Source organism: Tenrec ecaudatus, chromosome 7 (genome assembly GCF_050624435.1).
Source record: "Tenrec ecaudatus isolate mTenEca1 chromosome 7, mTenEca1.hap1, whole genome shotgun sequence".
In the NCBI taxonomy this organism is placed as follows: domain Eukaryota; kingdom Metazoa; phylum Chordata; class Mammalia; order Afrosoricida; family Tenrecidae; genus Tenrec; species Tenrec ecaudatus.
The window spans coordinates 65923130-65941631 of NC_134536.1; the positions used below are offsets into that span (position 1 = coordinate 65923130).

General features: G+C 52.1%; 2 protein-coding genes and 1 pseudogene across 3 annotated transcripts in view; 1 reads left to right on the forward strand and 2 right to left on the reverse strand.

The window, feature by feature from the left end:
- RTN4IP1 (reticulon 4 interacting protein 1) overlaps window positions 1-14296 on the forward strand; it is a 44474-nt gene extending 30178 nt beyond the window's left edge. Inside the window, exons 6-10 of one of the 2 annotated variants that reach the window (XM_075554711.1) lie at window positions 4025-4161; window positions 5559-5742; window positions 7955-8088; window positions 8671-8763; window positions 13836-14296. In XM_075554711.1, the coding sequence (XP_075410826.1) occupies window positions 4025-4161; window positions 5559-5742; window positions 7955-8088; window positions 8671-8731 (516 nt within the window). In that variant the 3' untranslated portion in view covers window positions 8732-8763; window positions 13836-14296. The remainder of the gene's footprint in view (window positions 1-4024; window positions 4162-5558; window positions 5743-7954; window positions 8089-8670; window positions 8764-13835) is intronic. The other variant, XM_075554710.1, reaches the window with a different exon arrangement.
- Window positions 12138-12318, reverse strand: LOC142453878 (U2 spliceosomal RNA; annotated as a pseudogene).
- Window positions 14297-15514: 1218 nt separating the features above from the next.
- Window positions 15515-18502, reverse strand: part of CRYBG1 (crystallin beta-gamma domain containing 1) — a 281201-nt gene continuing 278213 nt past the window's right edge. Inside the window, exon 22 of the mRNA XM_075554713.1 lies at window positions 15515-16715. Coding sequence (XP_075410828.1) covers window positions 16627-16715 — 89 coding nt within the window. The 3' untranslated portion in view covers window positions 15515-16626. The remainder of the gene's footprint in view (window positions 16716-18502) is intronic.

Sequence of the window (18502 nt, forward strand, 5' to 3'; positions counted from 1 at the left end):
TTTAATAGAAATTGATAACGTGATTCTAAATGTAGTTGGAGGTGCAATAGCCAAATAAGAAGAAGAACAAGACTTACATGATCTGATTTTAAGATTTACATGATCTGATTTTAAAATCTTACAGTAATCAAGATAGCATGGAACTGGTACAGTAATAGGCATATAGATTATTAACCAATTGATTTTTGACAAAACTGTCAACACAATTTGATAGGTTAAAGAGAAATCTTTGTAACATGGTACTAGAATAACTGTATATTCATATATTTTAAGAATCTCAGTGAACCTTACCTCATAGAATAATAACTGTAACTTTAAATGGGTTATAGTAAATAAACACATGCAATACTGTTCTCCGAAAAATGGAATGTATAAATGGGACTCATAGTGATCCTAGAGGACAGAGTAGAGCCGCTTCCTAGGCTTTTCAGGTTCTAAGCCTTGACAGGTGCAGACACCCTCATCTTCTGCCCAGCAATAGCAGCTGGTGGGTTCGAATGGTTGATCTTGGGGGTTAGCAGCCCATTGCTTAACCTGCTCTATCACCTGAGTTCCAGCTGTTCTAGTCTTTCATATTCACCGTCCAGCCTTCCTATGCCTTTGAGGGCTGAAAATACCAAGACCCGGGTCAGGTGCCCGCTCGTTCTCACAGTGCCGTCTTTGCTCTTTTAGGACTTGAAAGAGGTCTTGGGTGTGCAGCAGATTTGCCCCGTGCAATGTATCATCAGACTTCTTGGCTGCTCCTTCCCTGAGCATTTATGGTGGATCCAAGTGAAATGAAATCCTCGACAGCTTCAACCTTTTCTCCACTTTCTTTACATTGAGTTACAGTCCAGGCCTAAGGCCACAGCCTTTGATTGTCAGCAGCAGACGCTTCAAGTCCTCTTCACTCAGGTTGTGGCGTCTGCTTATGCAGCCTGCCTTCCTCCGGTGCTGATGCCGCGTCGCCTGCATGCAGTCCAGCGCCCTGGATTATCTGCTCCGCCGACAGATCGAACGATTACCGTGCAATATCACCTCCTTCTGCTTGAACCGTGGCTCTTCATCTTCATGAGCTCGAGGACGGGCTCTGCAGTTCCCACTCTTCTCAATGTTATTTGTAGTTTGTTGTGATCCATACAGCCAGTACCTTTGCATAGTCAAGGAAATACAAGTCTAGAGCTTTCTGGCCTCCGCTTTCCGCCCAGACCTAGCTGATGTTGGCCAGGGTGTTCCTCTTCTCACCATCTTTTCTGAGTCCAGCGTGTTTCTGGCAGCTCCCTGTCAGTGTGCTGCGGCACCATTTTTAGGTGATCTTCAGCAAAATTTTACTTGCATGTGATATTCATGATATGATCCTATAACGTCTAAGTGATCTGTTGGGCCGCCTTTCTGTGGAATGAGCACAAGTCTGGCTCTCCTCCAAGGTGTTGGTCAGGTGTTGGGCTTCAGTTGCTGGCAGTGAGTGCTCCCAGGCTGCATCTGCTTGTGGAGACAGTGCGCTGGCGCTCTCTCGGTTCCTGGAGCCTGCCTTTCACTAAAGCCTCCAGTGTAGCGTGGACGTCCACTTTTGGTACCATTGGTTCTTGATCACGAGCATCCTCTTGAAATGGTTGATCGTCGACTGATTCCGCACAGTGACTCAGTATATTTCTTCCTTCTTCTTCTGATACTTCCTGCATTACTTTGCGCTTAGAATCCTTCAATCCAGTAGCTCAAGGCTTGGATTTTTTCTTCAGTTCTTGAACATTTTCTTACCATTGGCTTTCCCAACTCCAGGTCTTTGTATATTTCACTCTACTACTTCTTGTCTTCTTGAGCTTCCTTTTGAAATTTTCTGATCTGTATATATAGATTTTAAACTTTCTGTGTTTATACTATTTAGAGACACACACATATATGAGAAGGGTGGTAAAAAGTCTGTGGAAAATGGAATTAAAATATTATAGAATTTTCCCGCAAACTTTTTAAAGCCCCCTTGTATGTATGTATGTGTGTGTATGTATATATATATATATATATATATATATATATATATGTAAGAAAGCATGGTGACAAATGAGCTATTGACCTTGGATTACACTCGTCACCTATTGAATTTCATGAGCAAGTTGCTGTTGAAAGCACATGTTATGCCCATGCGTGGTGGTTTTCAGCCCATAAATACAGTAACTTGTAGACGATGTCACTTATAAATGTTCTCATTGCCAGTGTTGCTTTTTAAATGTGAAAAAGGAGAGAAAGCCGCTAAGAGTGCTGTTACAAACCCTTTCACGGGTGTTTATTTAACAGCGAAGCCGTCTCCGGACTCGGGGCACATCCCAGGGCTCTTACATCCCAGGGTCTGTGTGACTTGTAGTGGAGGAGCCCACGAAGCTGGTGCTCGGAGCAGAATTGAGAAAGCAGCTGACACAGAACTGTCGGAACAAAGTTCTTGGGTTAACGTTATCTAGGTATTCTCAAATTGTCTAGAAACAATGTGAACTTGGCATTAGAGAGGCACAATTCTAGCAATGTGGAGCGTTTACCCCACCATTGTTGGAGATAATCTAGATCACATCGGAATATAGCACTTCTTTTTATTTACATCTGGTTACTGATATTTTGGTATATAAGGCATCCTCCTCTTTAATCCTAGAAACCGGTTCTGTGGATCTTTCTGCTCTAACCGAGCAAAGTGGTCCTTTGTCTCCCTGCTCATTCTACACCCCCACTGCCATCGAGTCCATGCGGGTTTCTGCGGTGGCAACTGCTGACGGAGTAGAAAGCCCAGTCTTTCTCCAAGAGAGCTGTTGGTGGTGTCGAACTGCCGACCATTCAGATCGCAGCTCAACGGAGAGCCTCTACTCTTCGCTCTTCTAAAGGGCCCTTTTTATTATGCACTTCCGCACCGGTGCTGCATTCACACTCGTTGGAGATGCAAAGAGAGGGATGTTTCTGTGTTTGCACAGTCGCTTTTCCAAAGGGCACGTGGCCTCTGTTGCCCATCTCCGTGTCGTCCCTGAGAACCCTCCATTTGAGGTTGCGGACTGAGCCCTTCTCAGTGGATTTTGGCCATAACCCATGGCAGGGTGGGGGCTGGCTGGCTGGCTGGCTTGTTTGGGGGAAATGAGATTCATTTTTTTCTAGTCCTTGACAGATGGCTTTCTGTGTAGTTCTTTTTTAAAACCAGCAGATTGACTTATTTTTTTGACACGCTTAGAAATCTGTTTTATTTTTGACTGGACTCAGAGGTAGAAGCTCTCCGAGGGGAAAACCTCCATCGCTCGGCCCTCTGCTCCTCACAGCTTTCTTGGGCCTCCTCCATTCTCTGGGCCCAAAGCGTGGCATTCTCTGCAGCCCCACCCTCCACGTTGTCCTGGCGCGCTGTCTTTGCAGTCACGTGTCCGCATGCGTGCTGCGCGTGGAGTCACAAGACGCTGTGACCCGGGCTGCCTGCCTTGTTGGCGCAGGGCCGCTCTCACAGCACACCGGAGGAGCTATCTTCTGTGACGAGAGTGAGTGCGTGCTTGCTCTTCTGCCCCCAGGCCACAGGGCACAGTCGTAGCAGTCAGTCCTGTTTACAGTGACCAGGTGGAGAACGCTCAGATTGGCCTCCACCAGGCAAGCCGGGGAGACTTGTGCCCCCTCGCCACAGTTGTGCTTGGCCTGCGACAGGAGAGCCCTTCCCTTAACCACAGCCATGGCTCAGGATACCCGCCTGGTGGGGAAGCCTTGCTTGTGGTTCAGATTCTGACAACCTAACCTTCCATCCATCACCCAGCGAGTCAGCAGCCACTCCTGTGGCCGTTGCGTCTCCTAAAAGGTGCGAAATTTGCATTCGCCGTCCACTTCAGTGGGTCCCTGATAGCCAGTGGCTGGGACGGGGATGTCCGGCTTCCTGGTGAAGCATCCGATCGCCTCCGAGATGGCACGAGAAAGCGGGCATTCCTCTGGCTCTTGTTAAGACCAGGCCTCAACGCTCCTAGAGATGAAGCTGGTACATACACACCTGGTGCCAACTGCGCTGAAGCAGCAGCATTGGTGTTTCTCTGTTTTTCGGCAGGTGGTGAAAGCGTGGGGAGCGCACGTGACAGCCGTTTGCTCTCAGGATGCCAGTGACCTTGTAAGGAAGCTCGGGGCAGATGATGTCATTGATTACAAGTCTGGCGAGGTCGAGGGGCAGCTGAAGACCTCAAAACCGTACGTATGCTTACAGTGGTCCCCGTGGGGGCATGGGAGCCGGGACGGTGGATGAGGACGGCCTGTGATGGTTTGGTGGCTTTACCGTGTTGGAACTTTAGAGAAGAACGCATGAAAACGTGCCACGCCCTCCAGGCGTGACGTCTGTGAGGACAGCACAGGAGCGCAGTGTGGCATGGGCTCAGGGTGATCGCCTGCTTGCACGGTCCTTGGCTAATTTGAGTTGAGCCTGCTTTTACTTACTGCTGGATGGTGAGAGGACAGCGGGCCACCTTGGCCACGTGTTCCGTCAATGCAGAAGAACAGCGAGCGGGGCGTGAGCACGACACAGCCTTTTGGTGTCTGGGCTTCATAAAGGCTTCCAGAAGCAGAGCGAGTGTAAAGAGGGATCCTGGGGACGCTGGAGGTGCTCACTGTCTCTGGCTGTCTGGAGGCTGTGGGTCAGCCTGCTGTCCCGAGTCGGAGCAGATGGAGGAGGTCTGTCAGCCTGGCTGATGGTGACAGTGGCTTGGGGTGGAAATAGAGGGGCTGCTCGGTCCTCTGCTCCACCCCTAACCAACATCACAGCTGCCGGGCACTGGGAAAGCTGCTCGCTGCCTCGAGCTCAGCGGTTAGCCGTTTGTTGATGAGTTTTCAAATGCCAGGCACTTGAGTAGAGGGCGGTGTGTGTGTGTAAATCAAAAGCTCCAACCAAAACCAAACCAAACTCCCTGCCGTTGTGGAGTTGATGCCAACATACAGCAATGATTGGACATGGTAGAAGGGCCCCGCAAGGGTTTCTGAGGCTACGGATCCTTACAGGAGCAGAAAGCCTTCCTCCTGTGGAGCGGGAGGTGGATTAGAACTGCTGACCTTGTAGTTAGCAGCTCAAAGCTAACCAACTGCACCACTAGGGCTTCTTCCGTGATCACAAGCTGCCCCTACGTCTTCTTTCAATCAGGTATCCCATATTCGTTGATTAAAGTTTTTTAGTAACGAGGAGAATCACCCTCCTTCAGGTCGTTCTCCGGAGTGTGCCCTCTCGCGTTGTCTTTGCCTTAGTTAGTCCCGTCAAAGAATCAAGATCGCACAGTTGGGCCAAAACTGGTTTTAGAAGCTAGGGGTGGAGGGGCGGGAGCGGAAACGACTTGCTGAAGTCTTTCTTAAAGCACTGGAAGTGTGATTTGGGGGCCGGACAGCAGCAGTCATGTTTGCCTGATCTTGGAGAAAAGCCAGAGTCCTAGCAACCGCCTGTCATGTTCTCTCCCCACACCTCCCGGGTAACGAACGTGCTGCAGGGTGACTTGTGAGCTGTCCGCAAAAGAAGCCCGAGAGTCCCCTGGCAGTGAGAGAGAGAGAGATCCGAGCTTGGCTCAAGACTGAGAAGGGTCTTTTGTTTTTCTTTCTTTTCCTTCCAGGTTTGATTTCATCCTCGATAATGTTGGTGGATCCACTGAAAAGTGGGCTCCAGGTTTTCTGAAGAAATGGTCAGGAGCCACCTACGTCACCTTGGTGACGCCTTTCCTCCTGAACATGGACAGGCTGGGTATAGCAGACGGCATGCTGCAGACAGGAGTCACCGTGGGCTCAAAGGCATTGAAGGTAAGGAGCGAAGCCGAGGCCTGGTTGGTGGAGCCGGTGGCTACCTCATGCTTCTGGGGGTGGGTTTCCCACGGAGACCGCTCCTCTTCTCCTGGAGGCAGCACTGCCGGTGCCTGCAGGCGTGGATTGTGGAGCCGCACTGATGAGGCTCCACTTCGGGCCTCCGTTGAGTAGCTGCGTGGCCCTACTGATAAAAAGCCCTCTTATTAAATGTTAGCTTTATTATTAGTCATCGTTACTTCTTTAGATCCCATTTGGTACATTTTCTGCTTTCTTTCTGCTGCTACCTGGTCGCTCTTTCTCTGCTGCGCCAGCTTTACCTACGCGAAGGTCTGTGTGAAGGGAAACGTTGTAAGACAGGGTACCGCTCACTCCTCCGTGATGGCTGGATCGGGACGAGCCAGTGATGCCGAGGCTGGGACGACGAGGTCTGTAGCTGTCCAGGAGATTTTTTTTTTTTTTTTTGTATATTTTGAAGGAAATGGTGCCATTGAGTACCCTTGAGTCTACCGAGGCGATCAGCCATCATGCCTTTGCTGGAATGTTAAACTGTTCTACTAACATTTATAGCCATGTAAATCTGAAACCCTCGCTGTTGATGGCATGATGGGAGTCTGCGCCTTGATTCGTCAGCCTCACTGTTCGCAGCTCCACCTGGAGCTCTGACTAGCACACTGGACACACTCAGTGTGCACTGGCTCTCGGCGAGTCGAACAAGCCAGCCTGTGCTCACAGCTTAACACGGTAGCCTGACAGGTCTCTATGCTGTCATGTCTCCAGCTGTTAGTGATTCTGGATTGCTGGGTTACAATCAGAATTTGGGTTGAATGGAATAAGCTCTAGAATAAAATAATACCAGAAGATACAGCCTGTGTTTCTAATGAGGCAAAATATTTTTGATTCAAGAGTAAAGCAATATAAGGTTCTTCAGTGGTAAACATGTATGAGCCAGTGTGTTGATCCAGCCTATCGGGACACATCTGTGAGCCAGCTCTCATGTTTCTGTTCTAGTTTATTCTGGAAATTAATGTATGGTCCCTAGATGTGAAATTCAGTCTGTCCGTCTTGGAACACCACGTATAAACAATGTATGTATGGTTAGTTCGTAACAAACTCTAGACGGCCTTGAGAACAGTGGGAACACCACAGCAGCTGGTTGCGCTCGTGGGGACCAGTCCCTGGGCTAAGCCACAGACAATGGCGCGAACAGACAAGGGAATATGGCACGGTTTACATGGTTTAAAATCAGGAAAGGTGTCCACCAGGGCTGCGTGCGCTCACTGTGTTTATTCACTCTGCTGAGCAGTCATCAGAGAAGTCGGATTCCATGAAGAAGGAAGCCTATTAACAACCTGCAATATTCAGGTGACACAGCCTTGCTTGCTCAAAGTGAGGAGGAAGGACTGGAAGCACTTGCTGAGGAAGATCAAGGATTGCAGCCTTCAGCATGGCTTATAAAGAAAACCCAGATCCTCACATCATGATAAATGGAGAGAAGATGAAAGTTGTCAAGGTTTCTATCTTTCTTGGATCCAGTCAGTGCTCATGGAGGCTGCAGTCAAGAGATCAAACAACACATGGCATTAGGTGAACTCACTGTATAAGACTTCTTTAGTGTTGAAAAGCACGGCTCCTACTTAGAGGACTCAGGCGCACCTGACCCAAGCCATGGCATTTTCATTTGCCTCACATGCGTGTGAAAGTCGGGCAATGAACAAAGAAGCCCAAGGAAAAATCCATACACTTGAACTCTGGTGTTGGCACAGAATACTGAAAGTAACATGGACTGCCGAATGAATGAACAGACCTGTCTTGGAAGAAGTACAGCCAGAATGTTCCTTAGAGGCAAGGAGGATGAACTGTGTCTCACTTATTCTGGATATGTTATCAGGAGAGACCAGTCCCTGGAGAAAGGCATTGTGTTACTCCAGGTCGACTAGAGAAACAAATCCAGAGACACTCATGTAAGAGAGAACTTTACATCAAAGAGCAATTGTACATGAAGAAAACATCCCCACCCAGATCAAGTCTATAAGTCCAATATTACCCCGTATGTCAATACTAGTTCATAATTCTTTAGTCTCACACAGCCATGCAATGATGCTGAATGCAGGAAGATCACAGGCCAGTGGGTGGAAAATCTTATGGATCCAGTGGTGGTGGAAGCATCTCAGTGCTGGCAGGGGTCTCCACGTGGCTTCTCCAATTCCAGGGCTCTGGCTGCATCAGTGTAACTCCATGTGGCTTGTCATCAGGAAGACGAAGCAGAGAGTTTGGAGGAACAGGCGAGTCCATCGTGCCTGCCCGCTTCATCAGTCACGGACGAGGCCCTGCACAAAGCGAGTGGTAACCCCGGGCGGCCGGGGCAGGCTGCCTTCTGACAGCTTGGTGCTTGAGCAAGTCCCTGAGGTTTGGTTAGGGAGGCCATGGGGACCTTAGCACACTTGCTTCAGTGATGACCCCCCTGTCTTAGCTCTAGCGTGAAGAATGACCATCAACGTGAGCATGGGTGCGGCGTGTGGACTCTCACCTGGGCAGTGCGAGAGTACACCCCGTGCAGAGCCACCCCTCGCGGCCGGTGGGTGGCATGTTGCTGGGGTGCAGAACCCATGCCAGTAACGCTTCCAGACTAAGATGGCCTACGAGGAGAGCCTGGCACTGCGGCTCCACAACTCAGCAGTGAGCCCCCGTGGCCCAATGGTCCGGTCCGCAGCCCACTGAGGGCACAGCGGGGGGTGAGCGGGGCTGCTTCCGCTGCACACTGGTTGGCCATGCAAGGGACTCATTCCCTGTCTGCCGGTCACGCGCTAAGGTGCTGGGGAGATAGCCCAATGTAATTGCATTGGCAGGAAATGTGGAATTTTCTGTTTGATTCCTCCAGACCCTGCTTTTACGTCTCCTGCAGTTAATTCTCCCTCCATCTTTCAGCATTTCTGGCAAGGAGTGCACTATCGGTGGGCCTTTTTCATGGCCAGTGGCCCGTGTCTAGACCAGATCGCAGAGCTGGTGGATTCCGGGAAGGTACGTGCAACCACTTGTCTTTGCTGGAGCAGCTGCTGATGCCCGGAGCCTGCCCCAGCCCTCCAGAGGGAGGCTGGCCCTCTGCACGCTGGCTCCCGGGCCAAAGGGCAGCGCTCCACTTAGCCACTAGCCCATGGGAGTCACAGACACATATGGCGCTGCGTGTGACGGAGCTTACTCTGGTCCACTCCCGGTGGTTTACAGGGAAGCGGCGGCCCAGATTGGTTCGCTGGCTTCCTAGAGGCCCTTAGTTAGATGGTGGTCCTGCTTTGGTGAAAGGCCGTGCTAGTATTTTGGTAACAGTCTGGAAACAAAGATAGGCTCCACCACAAAGGGTGTCTCCATTAGTCAGAAGGCGAGGGAAGCAGACTTTCCGATGACCCAGGAGAACAAGCAAGCACTGTGGAATCGCAATCCCAAGAGCCCTGGGGCCAGGCAGGTGCCCATTCCCAGGCTACTTCAATAGAGTTGAGTATGTGTTATGTCTGAGAGGGCCAGTGGCCGGGGTGTAAGGACTGCGAAGGATTTGACTGGCGTCCCCGTGGCTACGCGTGCCTGCCTGCAGCCGACTGGATCGTTGCGTATCGCCTCGTTTCCCTGGTTGGATGTCAGAAGGCTTTTCAAGGTCCTTCGGAGTTGAACGGCTCCGCAGCTACCAAGTGTTCATTTATCTGCTTACAGCCTCGTAGCTGACCTAGCAGGCCCCCTCTGGAGGGACAGCCCAGAAGGTGAATTCATCCTCTCACTGACATTTATGGTTTCCTTAAGAGGATCTAAGGCAGCGGTTCTCAACCTTCCCTTTCATACACTGCCTCATGTGGTGGTGACCCCCAACCATCACATTATTTTCGTTGCTACTTCATCACTGTCATTTTGCTATTGTATGAATCAGGTGACCCGTGTGAAAGGGGTCGCGACCCACAGGTTGAGAACCGCTGGTCTATGGAATTAGTGCGGAACCTCACCTAGCTAAGAGGGTTGTTTGAAGCCATCCCACCCGCTTCACATTTTCTGGATGAGAAAATTGGCCCAGAGATAGAGGGGCATGCTCGAGTTCGCCCAGTGGGAGTGGCCTCCGACCTCCTGACTCCCAGCCCGTGCCATCCGTCCCCACCCTTCAGCCGCAGTCCGAGAGCTGGAGGCTGCTTTAGGAGGGAGCCTCGCTTAGCGGCCTTCTCCTGACACTGCCGTGGAGGCCCAAGGGCAGGGAAAGGAGCTGCATTTGAGCGGAGGCTACCATTCATTGCATGATCCACGCCGGACCTGGAGTGGGGCCTTCTGCTCTTGGCAACTCACCCCCCCATCCCCACCCCTGCTTGTCATCTCACCTTTCCAATTCCGTTTCTGAGGATCTGCTTATTTTTTAGCACTTATTTCTTCCCAGTGCAGTCACATGACCACCTCAAAAAAGGGAGCCGGTCAGTGTTCTTCCACTGGGGGCCCTGGGCTTGCGTGCGTTGTCTCAGACTTCCTGAAAGTCGATGTGTAGTGGGTGGTGAAGGGCTGAGCCTTACCATGACCGGCTCAATCTGTGCCTCTGGCGAAGGGCCCGGAGAGTTCATTTTATTTCTGGGAGGAAGGCGTGTCATTCGTCCCGTTGGTCTCCCCAGCAGCGCTTCTCCTGGCCTCGGCCGCACACGGGGATGTGGTGCGTGCCCTCCTCCATTCTGGCTGGCCATGTGCTGGCCATTGCTCATCTGTATTCACAACATCATGACTCTCTCTCCCTGCAAGTTGCTGTTGACCCAACAGAGAAAAAAGGTGGCCGTCAGGTGTGGCCGATCAGTGGTAGGATGGTTCAGAGAGGCCACGCTAGAAGTACAGATGACAGAAGTGTCCTCTCTTGAAGGAGGGTGAGGCATTGTCCCGTCTCTTGACCAGGTTTCTCTGGGCCCTGGAGTCATTTCTGACCGTGGAAACTGATCTGTGAAGCTGGATACCAGGAGCCAGTCAGCGCGGCAGTCCTGTCAGACCTCTGCTTCCCAGCCAAGAAGGCCACTCGGCCTTTGGGGAGAGGTCAGAGAGCAGAGCAGAGCACAGCAGCTCTGCCTCATGTTTCGTGTAGGTACGGACGGATCTGTTCAACTGGAAGAGGATATTTACATCCTTCCAAACTTGGCCTAAGTGCTTAGTAAATTGGATTAATACCATATATTCTCGAGTATAAGCCGGCCGAATATCAGCCGAGCCACCTAATTTTACCACAGAAGCCATTAAAAATGTGCTGGAAAACTTAGCTTATACAAGAGTATCTACGGTAGGCTTCTGTTGGAGGAACTGATGTTGAAGGACTTGTTGACACTGAAGCCTTGAACCAACAGTCAACTCGTTCAAAATACCTTTAAGTTTCTGAACAGATAATAAATATAGTGTGACTAGATAGGAAACCAAACCAAATTCACGCTGACTCATAGCGGCCCTATAGGACAAGGTAGACCTGCCCCTGTGGATTTCTGAGATGAACTCTTAAGGAAGTAGGAAGGCTGGTCTTTCTCCCGAGGAGCAGCTGCCGGTTTCAAACTGCCGACCTTGCAGTAAGCAGCCACCAGCACGCTGTGAATCGATAATGCAAGGCCCAAGTACAGCCCGGGCCCTGTCACTGGTGCTCCTCCTTGGCCAGCGGTGTGAACCGGGGCTCAGGTTAAAAACTTTTAACCACTCTTCTTCTCACTTCAAGACCCAGCTGTTTTAGATGATGAGAAGTGACTTCAGACCCACAGCTGCAACCTGGGTTGAAGGTACTGAACAGCATTTGCAGATCTCCGCTTGGGGCTGGCGGGGACTGCCCCAGGGCCAGTCCACCTGAAGGTCCGGTGAACTCAGCAGGAGTCTTGCTGGTGTGGGGGTGACGCAGGGGCTGCGAACTGCATGGCTGGGAGGAGGACGGGGCTTTCCACTCCCATAAACGGTCTCGGACCCCACAGGGGTGGTTGTGCGTCGCATCGACTTGATGGCAGTGAGAGGGTGAGCTTGGAATGCTTTCTGTTACTTAAAGGCACTCCTTAAAACACTTGGCCTGGACCAAATGTGCCCAACAGCTTAAAATCATCACTGTGTAGCCTTTGCTAGGGTGCCTGGCACAGACGGCTTTCGGGGAAAGGCAATGAAGTCCTCGGGGTGGGATGGCCAGCACCGAGGAGACAGTCGGCTACGTTCCAGAACACCCTGCGCCTCAGCGGGAAGTGGATGTTCCCCTTCCCATGGCGGGTGCAGCAAGAGGAGCTGCCATGTGGCGTGGGTCTCACGAAGCAGCTCGATGGGCCTGACGCTGCAGGTGGGCCTGAAGGGTTTTCAGTGTCCTCTCCTCTGATTAGAAGTGATGTCGTTTTTTGGTTGGTTTTTTTTTTTAATCTTTTTCTTTCTTAAGTCCCCCGAGGGGGTGCACCGTTCCTGGAAGTACTGCAATACCAGGTTGATGCGTGGAGTGGACGGAGCAAGCTCCTATTCCAACTCCCTGCTCCAAAAATCCATTTAATATATTGTTGGACGTATCAGATATTAAACTGATAAGAACAGATACTACACTTGATCTTAGCCAAAAGGCCAAGAAGCGATTTTTTTTTTTTAGGGAGGCCCCAGGACAAGTCCTGGATGCTTTTCAAAGTGGGCACATTGATTCCCTTGGAAAGCACCCCACCCCACCCCCCCTCCATCAGAGGCAGCAGGTGGCCCTCTCCTGGGCCTGGCTGTGTACAGCCCCTCAGGAGGTTAGGGCACCATCAGGGGACAGTCGGCTTCCATTTGGGTCTGAGGCTGAACAGAGGGCTGCTGCTGTGGGCGTCTCCTGCGTCAGTCACTTCCTTCGGGGGCTCTGCGCAGGGGGAGGGGTGGCCCCGTGCAGGTGACTATGGCAGTGTCATCACACAGATGCCACTCACTGCAGCCTTGCCACCACCACCCCCTCGTCCTGAACAGACTAGCACTCTGTACCGGTTGGACTCCGCTTAGACACTGCCTCACCATCTGCTAATCTCCACTTGCTGCCAGTCAGCCCACAGTGGCATTTGCCTACTAACTGAAGCCTCTCCCCGCCCTCCATGTCACTTAGGGGAAGTGCTGAATGTCTTTCGCCACTGTCAGCCCTCGGCTTACTCACCACAATGGGCTTGACCAGCCAGACTCCAGTGCTCAGTAAGTGCGTTGCCTGCGTCAGCAGTTGTGGCTCTGGGTCTGGCCGAGTTTGTGAGGCGGTCTGCGCTGGGTCATTCTAGAGCAGAGCGGCCGGCTCCGGCCTTCCTTTGGGACCCTGGGAGTCACTGGAGCCAGCGCCAGGCTGGTACAGCTGTCCTAAAAGGGGCGGTGGGACTGCGCTTCTTCTCTCAGACCATGTTACTAGTCTCATCCAGACCTCATCCCACTCAGTAGTTGTCCTGTCGAGCAGTGTTGTACAATTGCTATCAGCTCCAGAACATTTCTTCCTTCTTAAACTCCGGATAGCAGGTCCCCGTGACCTCCCCCGCCTCCCTGCCGTCCCCCCAGGGGCCCGGATTCTAGTTCTCTATAGCTCCATCCATCCTGGGTTTCGTAGGGACTGTGCGTTTTAATCCAGCCCCTTTCAGAAAACTAGTATCCAGAAGGTCGTGCCCAAGGGGCCACAGAGCTGCAGACCGCAAGGACCCTGAGTCACCCCCTTTGGTTTTACCACACAGCGGGGTAGATCAGAGGTGTGTTCAACTACAACCCGCGCGTCCCAGTAGTTCAGAGAGCACGTACCGCCGCCGCCAGTGAAACAAGGCAAGGTGCTGAGTGCCAGGCCGACTGTGGCCCGTTATGGGCGGCAAACAGGACGTGTTCAGAGCGACAAGGGGACCAAGCCGGCGAAGCCGAGTCCTCAGGAGGGCTGAGGCCAGGAGGGCAGTGGCCCACTGTGCCAGCTGCAGTGGGAGCCCTGAAGGACGGGTTTGGTGTTTGGGTGAGCCCTGGTCTGTCTCTTTGGGAGAGCGGGCAGGGGCCCAGCAGGGGGCAGCGGTGAGCTCCCGAGACAGGTGCACGGAAACAGACCCGAGACGGGCCCTGCCGTCGAAGATGGATGCTTCCTTACCTAACGGTGCACGCCTTCTCCTGTTTTCCAGATCCAGCCAGTTATTGAGCAAACCTTTCCTTTCTCGAAAGTTCCCGAAGCCTTCCTGAAGGTGGAAGGAGGCCACGCTCGAGGAAAGACCGTCATCAACGTGGTTTAAGTACATGCACGGTTCCGCGCGGACTGCCTCTTTACGTTCCTTCTAGGCGCTGCTTTCCAGCCTCTCCGCCCCCTCCACCGATCAAACTCTAAATTCCCGAATGTAAAAAAAACAACGTTTTGCTAGTTCTGCGGGATCAGAGTGGCTCCAATAGCCAGGCCGCTCACCTGACCCCACGGAGGGCTCCCCGGGGTAGCCCCAGCCCCTCCAGGCACCCCTCGTGTGGAGGGCCTCGGCCGAGCAAGCACGGAGATGGTGTGAACATGGCGCCCACGCACTGCGTTCATGGGAGACCGCCCAGCGCTGAGGCTCGCTCCGAGCTTCCCGAACCGGAGAATAAAACCTGTGCTTGACAGGTGCGTCCTGTTTCGTTTGCTTTCAACACTCTTCTTCCCCTGACAGCGCCCACACCTGCGTGACTGGTGAAGGTGGTGACACAGAACCTGGGCGGGAGGCCGATGGCCCGGGCACTGGGCTTACGGTAAAGCCAGCTCCACGCTGGTTTACAACCGCAGGCTCCTACCTGGAGCTGGTGCTCCTCCAGTAACTACCCGTAGCTCTGCTCACGGCTTCCGAAGTTCAGCGGCTCCTCCCTCTAGCCAGCAAGCCAGTTTATCCTTTGAGAATGGAGAGGGTTAAAGTGTCTGACATTATGCACAGGGGCTGGGCGCTTTTCTGTCCCGCGGTGCCCGCTCCTCACCGTCTGACCTCAGCTGGCTCCGCTTGGTATCTCACCGGCAAACCCCTTGTGGGCCCATCCTGTGTGTTTCTGCCCTGTCCTCATACCTGGGACTGCACATTCGAGGCTGGTGCTAGCTCTGAAGTCAGCCTGTTTCAGGGAGCTTTCTACTTCCTGTCCCTCCTCGGTAGGCAGCCTGCAGGAACAGTAGGTCTGACCAGCACGCTTTTATTTCAAGGGAAACACCCACCCACGACACCTGTGGATACAAAGACCAGCTGGCTCTGGGCTCCCTGCGGGAACAATCTCCGCTCTCTGCCCTCCCTCGCAGGCTCCCAGGTGGGAGAGGGAACACTCAAGGGGGAGGTAGGGGTGAGCGGGGCCCTCACTTAGCCTCCTTTCAACCCTCTGAAGAGTAGAGCTCACTCTTGACCTTGAGGCAGAATGTTCAGTATCACTTTCCCAGTGCCCCTCAAACCGGCCCATTGTTTCTAATATGTAATATGGCAGCTGCCAGTCATTGCCGTGTCCTGGGGCCTAATGAATGGATTCTATCAGGCTGCATCGATAGTTAACCAGAAAGTAGTTTTCACTCGAGAGAATCCCACACAGGCTCTTGTAACACGTTGTAATGATGCACACGAAGCCCTGTCTGAGGGCTGGACAGACACGAAGGGACCACCATTCATGCACAAACCTCGTTTGCAAACTGGTGTTCACCTGCTCTGACAACCTTGATTGCCTGCACGGACTGCAGAAAATGGAACTTCCGATGTGGGAGCAGACAGCAGAGGAAAGGCGACCCCTTCCTCTGCAAGAGCACCAGCAGTCCGAGGGGTCCCAGAGAAGAGACAGAACACAGGCAAGGTTGTTCACCAGTTTTATTCCAAATTAGAAGCCACCGTGTGAACAGCACCCTCCGGACCAGTGTATTGTCAGCAGTTACACATTTCTACGTGCTTTCTTCAGATGCTGGCTTGCCTTGGAAGGATCCCAGACTTCTGAGGTTTGACCCTGAAACATCGCCTCAGGTCTGTTCTGTTTCTGGAGGGATTGCTGGTCATTCTTTTGACTCCTGCTACCAGAAACAAGTGACACAGCATGGCAGCAGGACCCTCAGATGTCGCCGGGCCTAAAAGCCTGGCTGTGGAACTCCACAACAGGGAAGGCGGCTGCACGCAAGCCTGCGCCGACCGTCCCGGACAGGCGGCCTGGAAAGGTGAGGCGAGAAGCCCGGAGCATGGCAGGAGGCTCCGTGGTGGGGCCTGAGCACTCGCTGTAGGCGGGGACGACGGGCCAATACATTAGATGTGGCGACACTGTTCCAGAAGCATTTGCTCGCTGTGGCTGCCCCAATAAACCTAGCGTAAATCCTGCTAGTACACGTCCACAGACAATTTACTAAGTTTAAACATTCTCTGAAAGAAACTCCTCTGTTAACACCTAAGTCAGTTCTTTAAAATAGGTCTGAAGATGTATGGTTTTCCTCACTTTGCTCTGAAACAGAATTCATGATCCTAGGAAAGACAAGGTCAAGGGCTCAACTGCCAACCCGATACAGCATTTCTTCCCAAAGGCTAAACAGTGCTCTTAGCCCTTACAAATTTGGGCGTTGGGCATTCCTTTGGAAGCGTAAGGGATCTATCTGTAGGCCCACAAAGACTGGTACATTTGTTCATACACTCTCCTATTACTCTTTGAAAATAATTTAAACTGTACAGTTTTGAAGTTTTAATACGACCTCTTTAAAAGACACCCCAAAGCTGTTCCTGAGACAACCTGTGTAATCGAGACGGAAAGGAAAGACAAGAAAGGGGAGGAGAGCAAGTAGCTGGTTTGAAACGCGGAGTCTTAGAGGAGACGAGGCCCTCGCCCGGTTACGGCAGTGCCTCAGGAAGGCACCGGGATGGCTCGGCGGAAGGGGTTCCATCTCTCCTCTGGGCTCTTCCACTGCCTCGCTTTCTCACGACGTCCGGAGGGCCTCCAGAGCGGGCAGTCTCGGCTTTACAGAACCATGGCTTCCCATACTTGCGTCAACTTCTCTTGGCTGACCGTGTTGAGGATTATGTGATTTTGATCATACTGAGCGCCCCCTGGAGGAAAGAAAGGGTCTGAGTGAAAGGAATTATATGCCAGGGGCTTTAGTAGAAAACGCCTCAAAGAAACAAAGCAGAGGGACACCCGAAACACGCCCAAGATGGACGGGCCTTTTTGCTAGCGGTGGTTCTGCGAATGCCCCGTAGCACACAAGCACAGGCAGCTTCACACAGGCCAGCCTGCCGTTCTCACTGCCGGGAGTGGATTCTGACTGCTCGCGACCCTCTAGGACGGGCGAGAACAGCCCTGACAGTCTGCGAGACTAACTCCACGGGAATAGAAAGCCAGCTTTCTCCCAAGAGCTGGCTCGTGGCTTTGAACTGCTGACCTTACACTCTGCCACAGGGTTCCCTCCTGTCCCACAGGGCTCCTTTTTCTACTCTCAGTAAAAGCTAGTCCATGAATGCTCAAAAGGGGTCTGGAATTGAGGGGGATGGGGCAAGGAGCCAAGGGGTTGTACATGGCAGTCAGGGCTGAGCTCATGGAGACAGCAGGGAGGTAAAAGGACGCTGACCTGGTAGAGGATGGTTGTGTATAGTTTTTGTGTCTGGTGTTTAGGAGAAATATTTTCTGGCAATGAAGAGTGGACTGGATGGTACCTGACTACTGTACATTTTGATCAAAGCGTCTAAAGAAGAATCCTGATCAAAAGAGGGAAATTTAAAACAGATGTTTAAAGTCCTCATGAAAGATGCACTTTCTGGAGCCACTGAAGTAGAAAGAACTCCACAAACTCGTGCCCTAAGTTTAAACCTGAAATAAAAAATATCTTCTGAAGCCTTTCTTAAACCAATAGGTTAGCTTAATTAGTCAAGGCTGTCTGCTCTGAGCTCCGCAGACTTCTGTAAAGAACTCTCGATGCGGGACCAGACTGACCACGGCTGCTGGGAAGCTCAGGACGCGAACTCATGCTGGTGGCGGAGGAGGAAGGACTCAGACAAGGGAGGGAGACCGGCTGTAGGAGGGCCACTGCAGTGTACACGTGGAAACTGTTGAGCCGGTACGTGCTTTGCCATGTCTACTTTCCACCGCAGCATAAGTGACTGCAGCAAACAGAGAAGGGCTGTTAGCCCAGAGGATGCTGGCAGTGGCCAGGGAGCTCGCAGGCTGTGGTGCGTACAGATTCACTGCAGTTAAGCTGCAACGCGAGCGAGTATCATGATCCTCGTCAATTCCTCGTCCACCAGGGGGTTGGTAAGAAAAGTGTCCCAGGGTGTACTGGAGATGTAAAATATCTTATGCTGCAATCACGGCCTCTCCTTTGAGGACGGAGAAGTATCATCAAAGAAAGGGTTATCTGGGCCTTTCAACATCCTTTCAGGTGACTTACCCTCTGGACACTATCCATCTCTGCATCAAGATGGCGCTGCAAAGCCCCAGCGCAATACAAGCCTGGGCGCCCACCAGGGGGCGGTGTGTGCTCTCAGGCCAAGGAGAAACAAACCTCCCTTTAAAGCATTCTTCAAACATCAGAAAGCATGAAAACCTACATCACAGATCCAAGTAGCTGGGAAAGGGCACTCTCTCAGCCCTCTTGTAATAAGGGTTATCATTACTGAAGACCTAGTGCCTCCGCCAGGTCAAGGTCTCACTGCCAGGTCACTGATGACGCAGTGACCCTATGGGGCAGGGTGGGAGTGACCTGTGAGTTTCCAAGACTCCTTCTCCCAAGGAAAGGCTGATGGTTTTGAACTGCTGATCTTGTGGTTAGCAGTCCACATGCATTACCACTACACCATGGGGGCTCCCTCAAACTCGCTGCCTTCAAGCTGATCCTGACTCA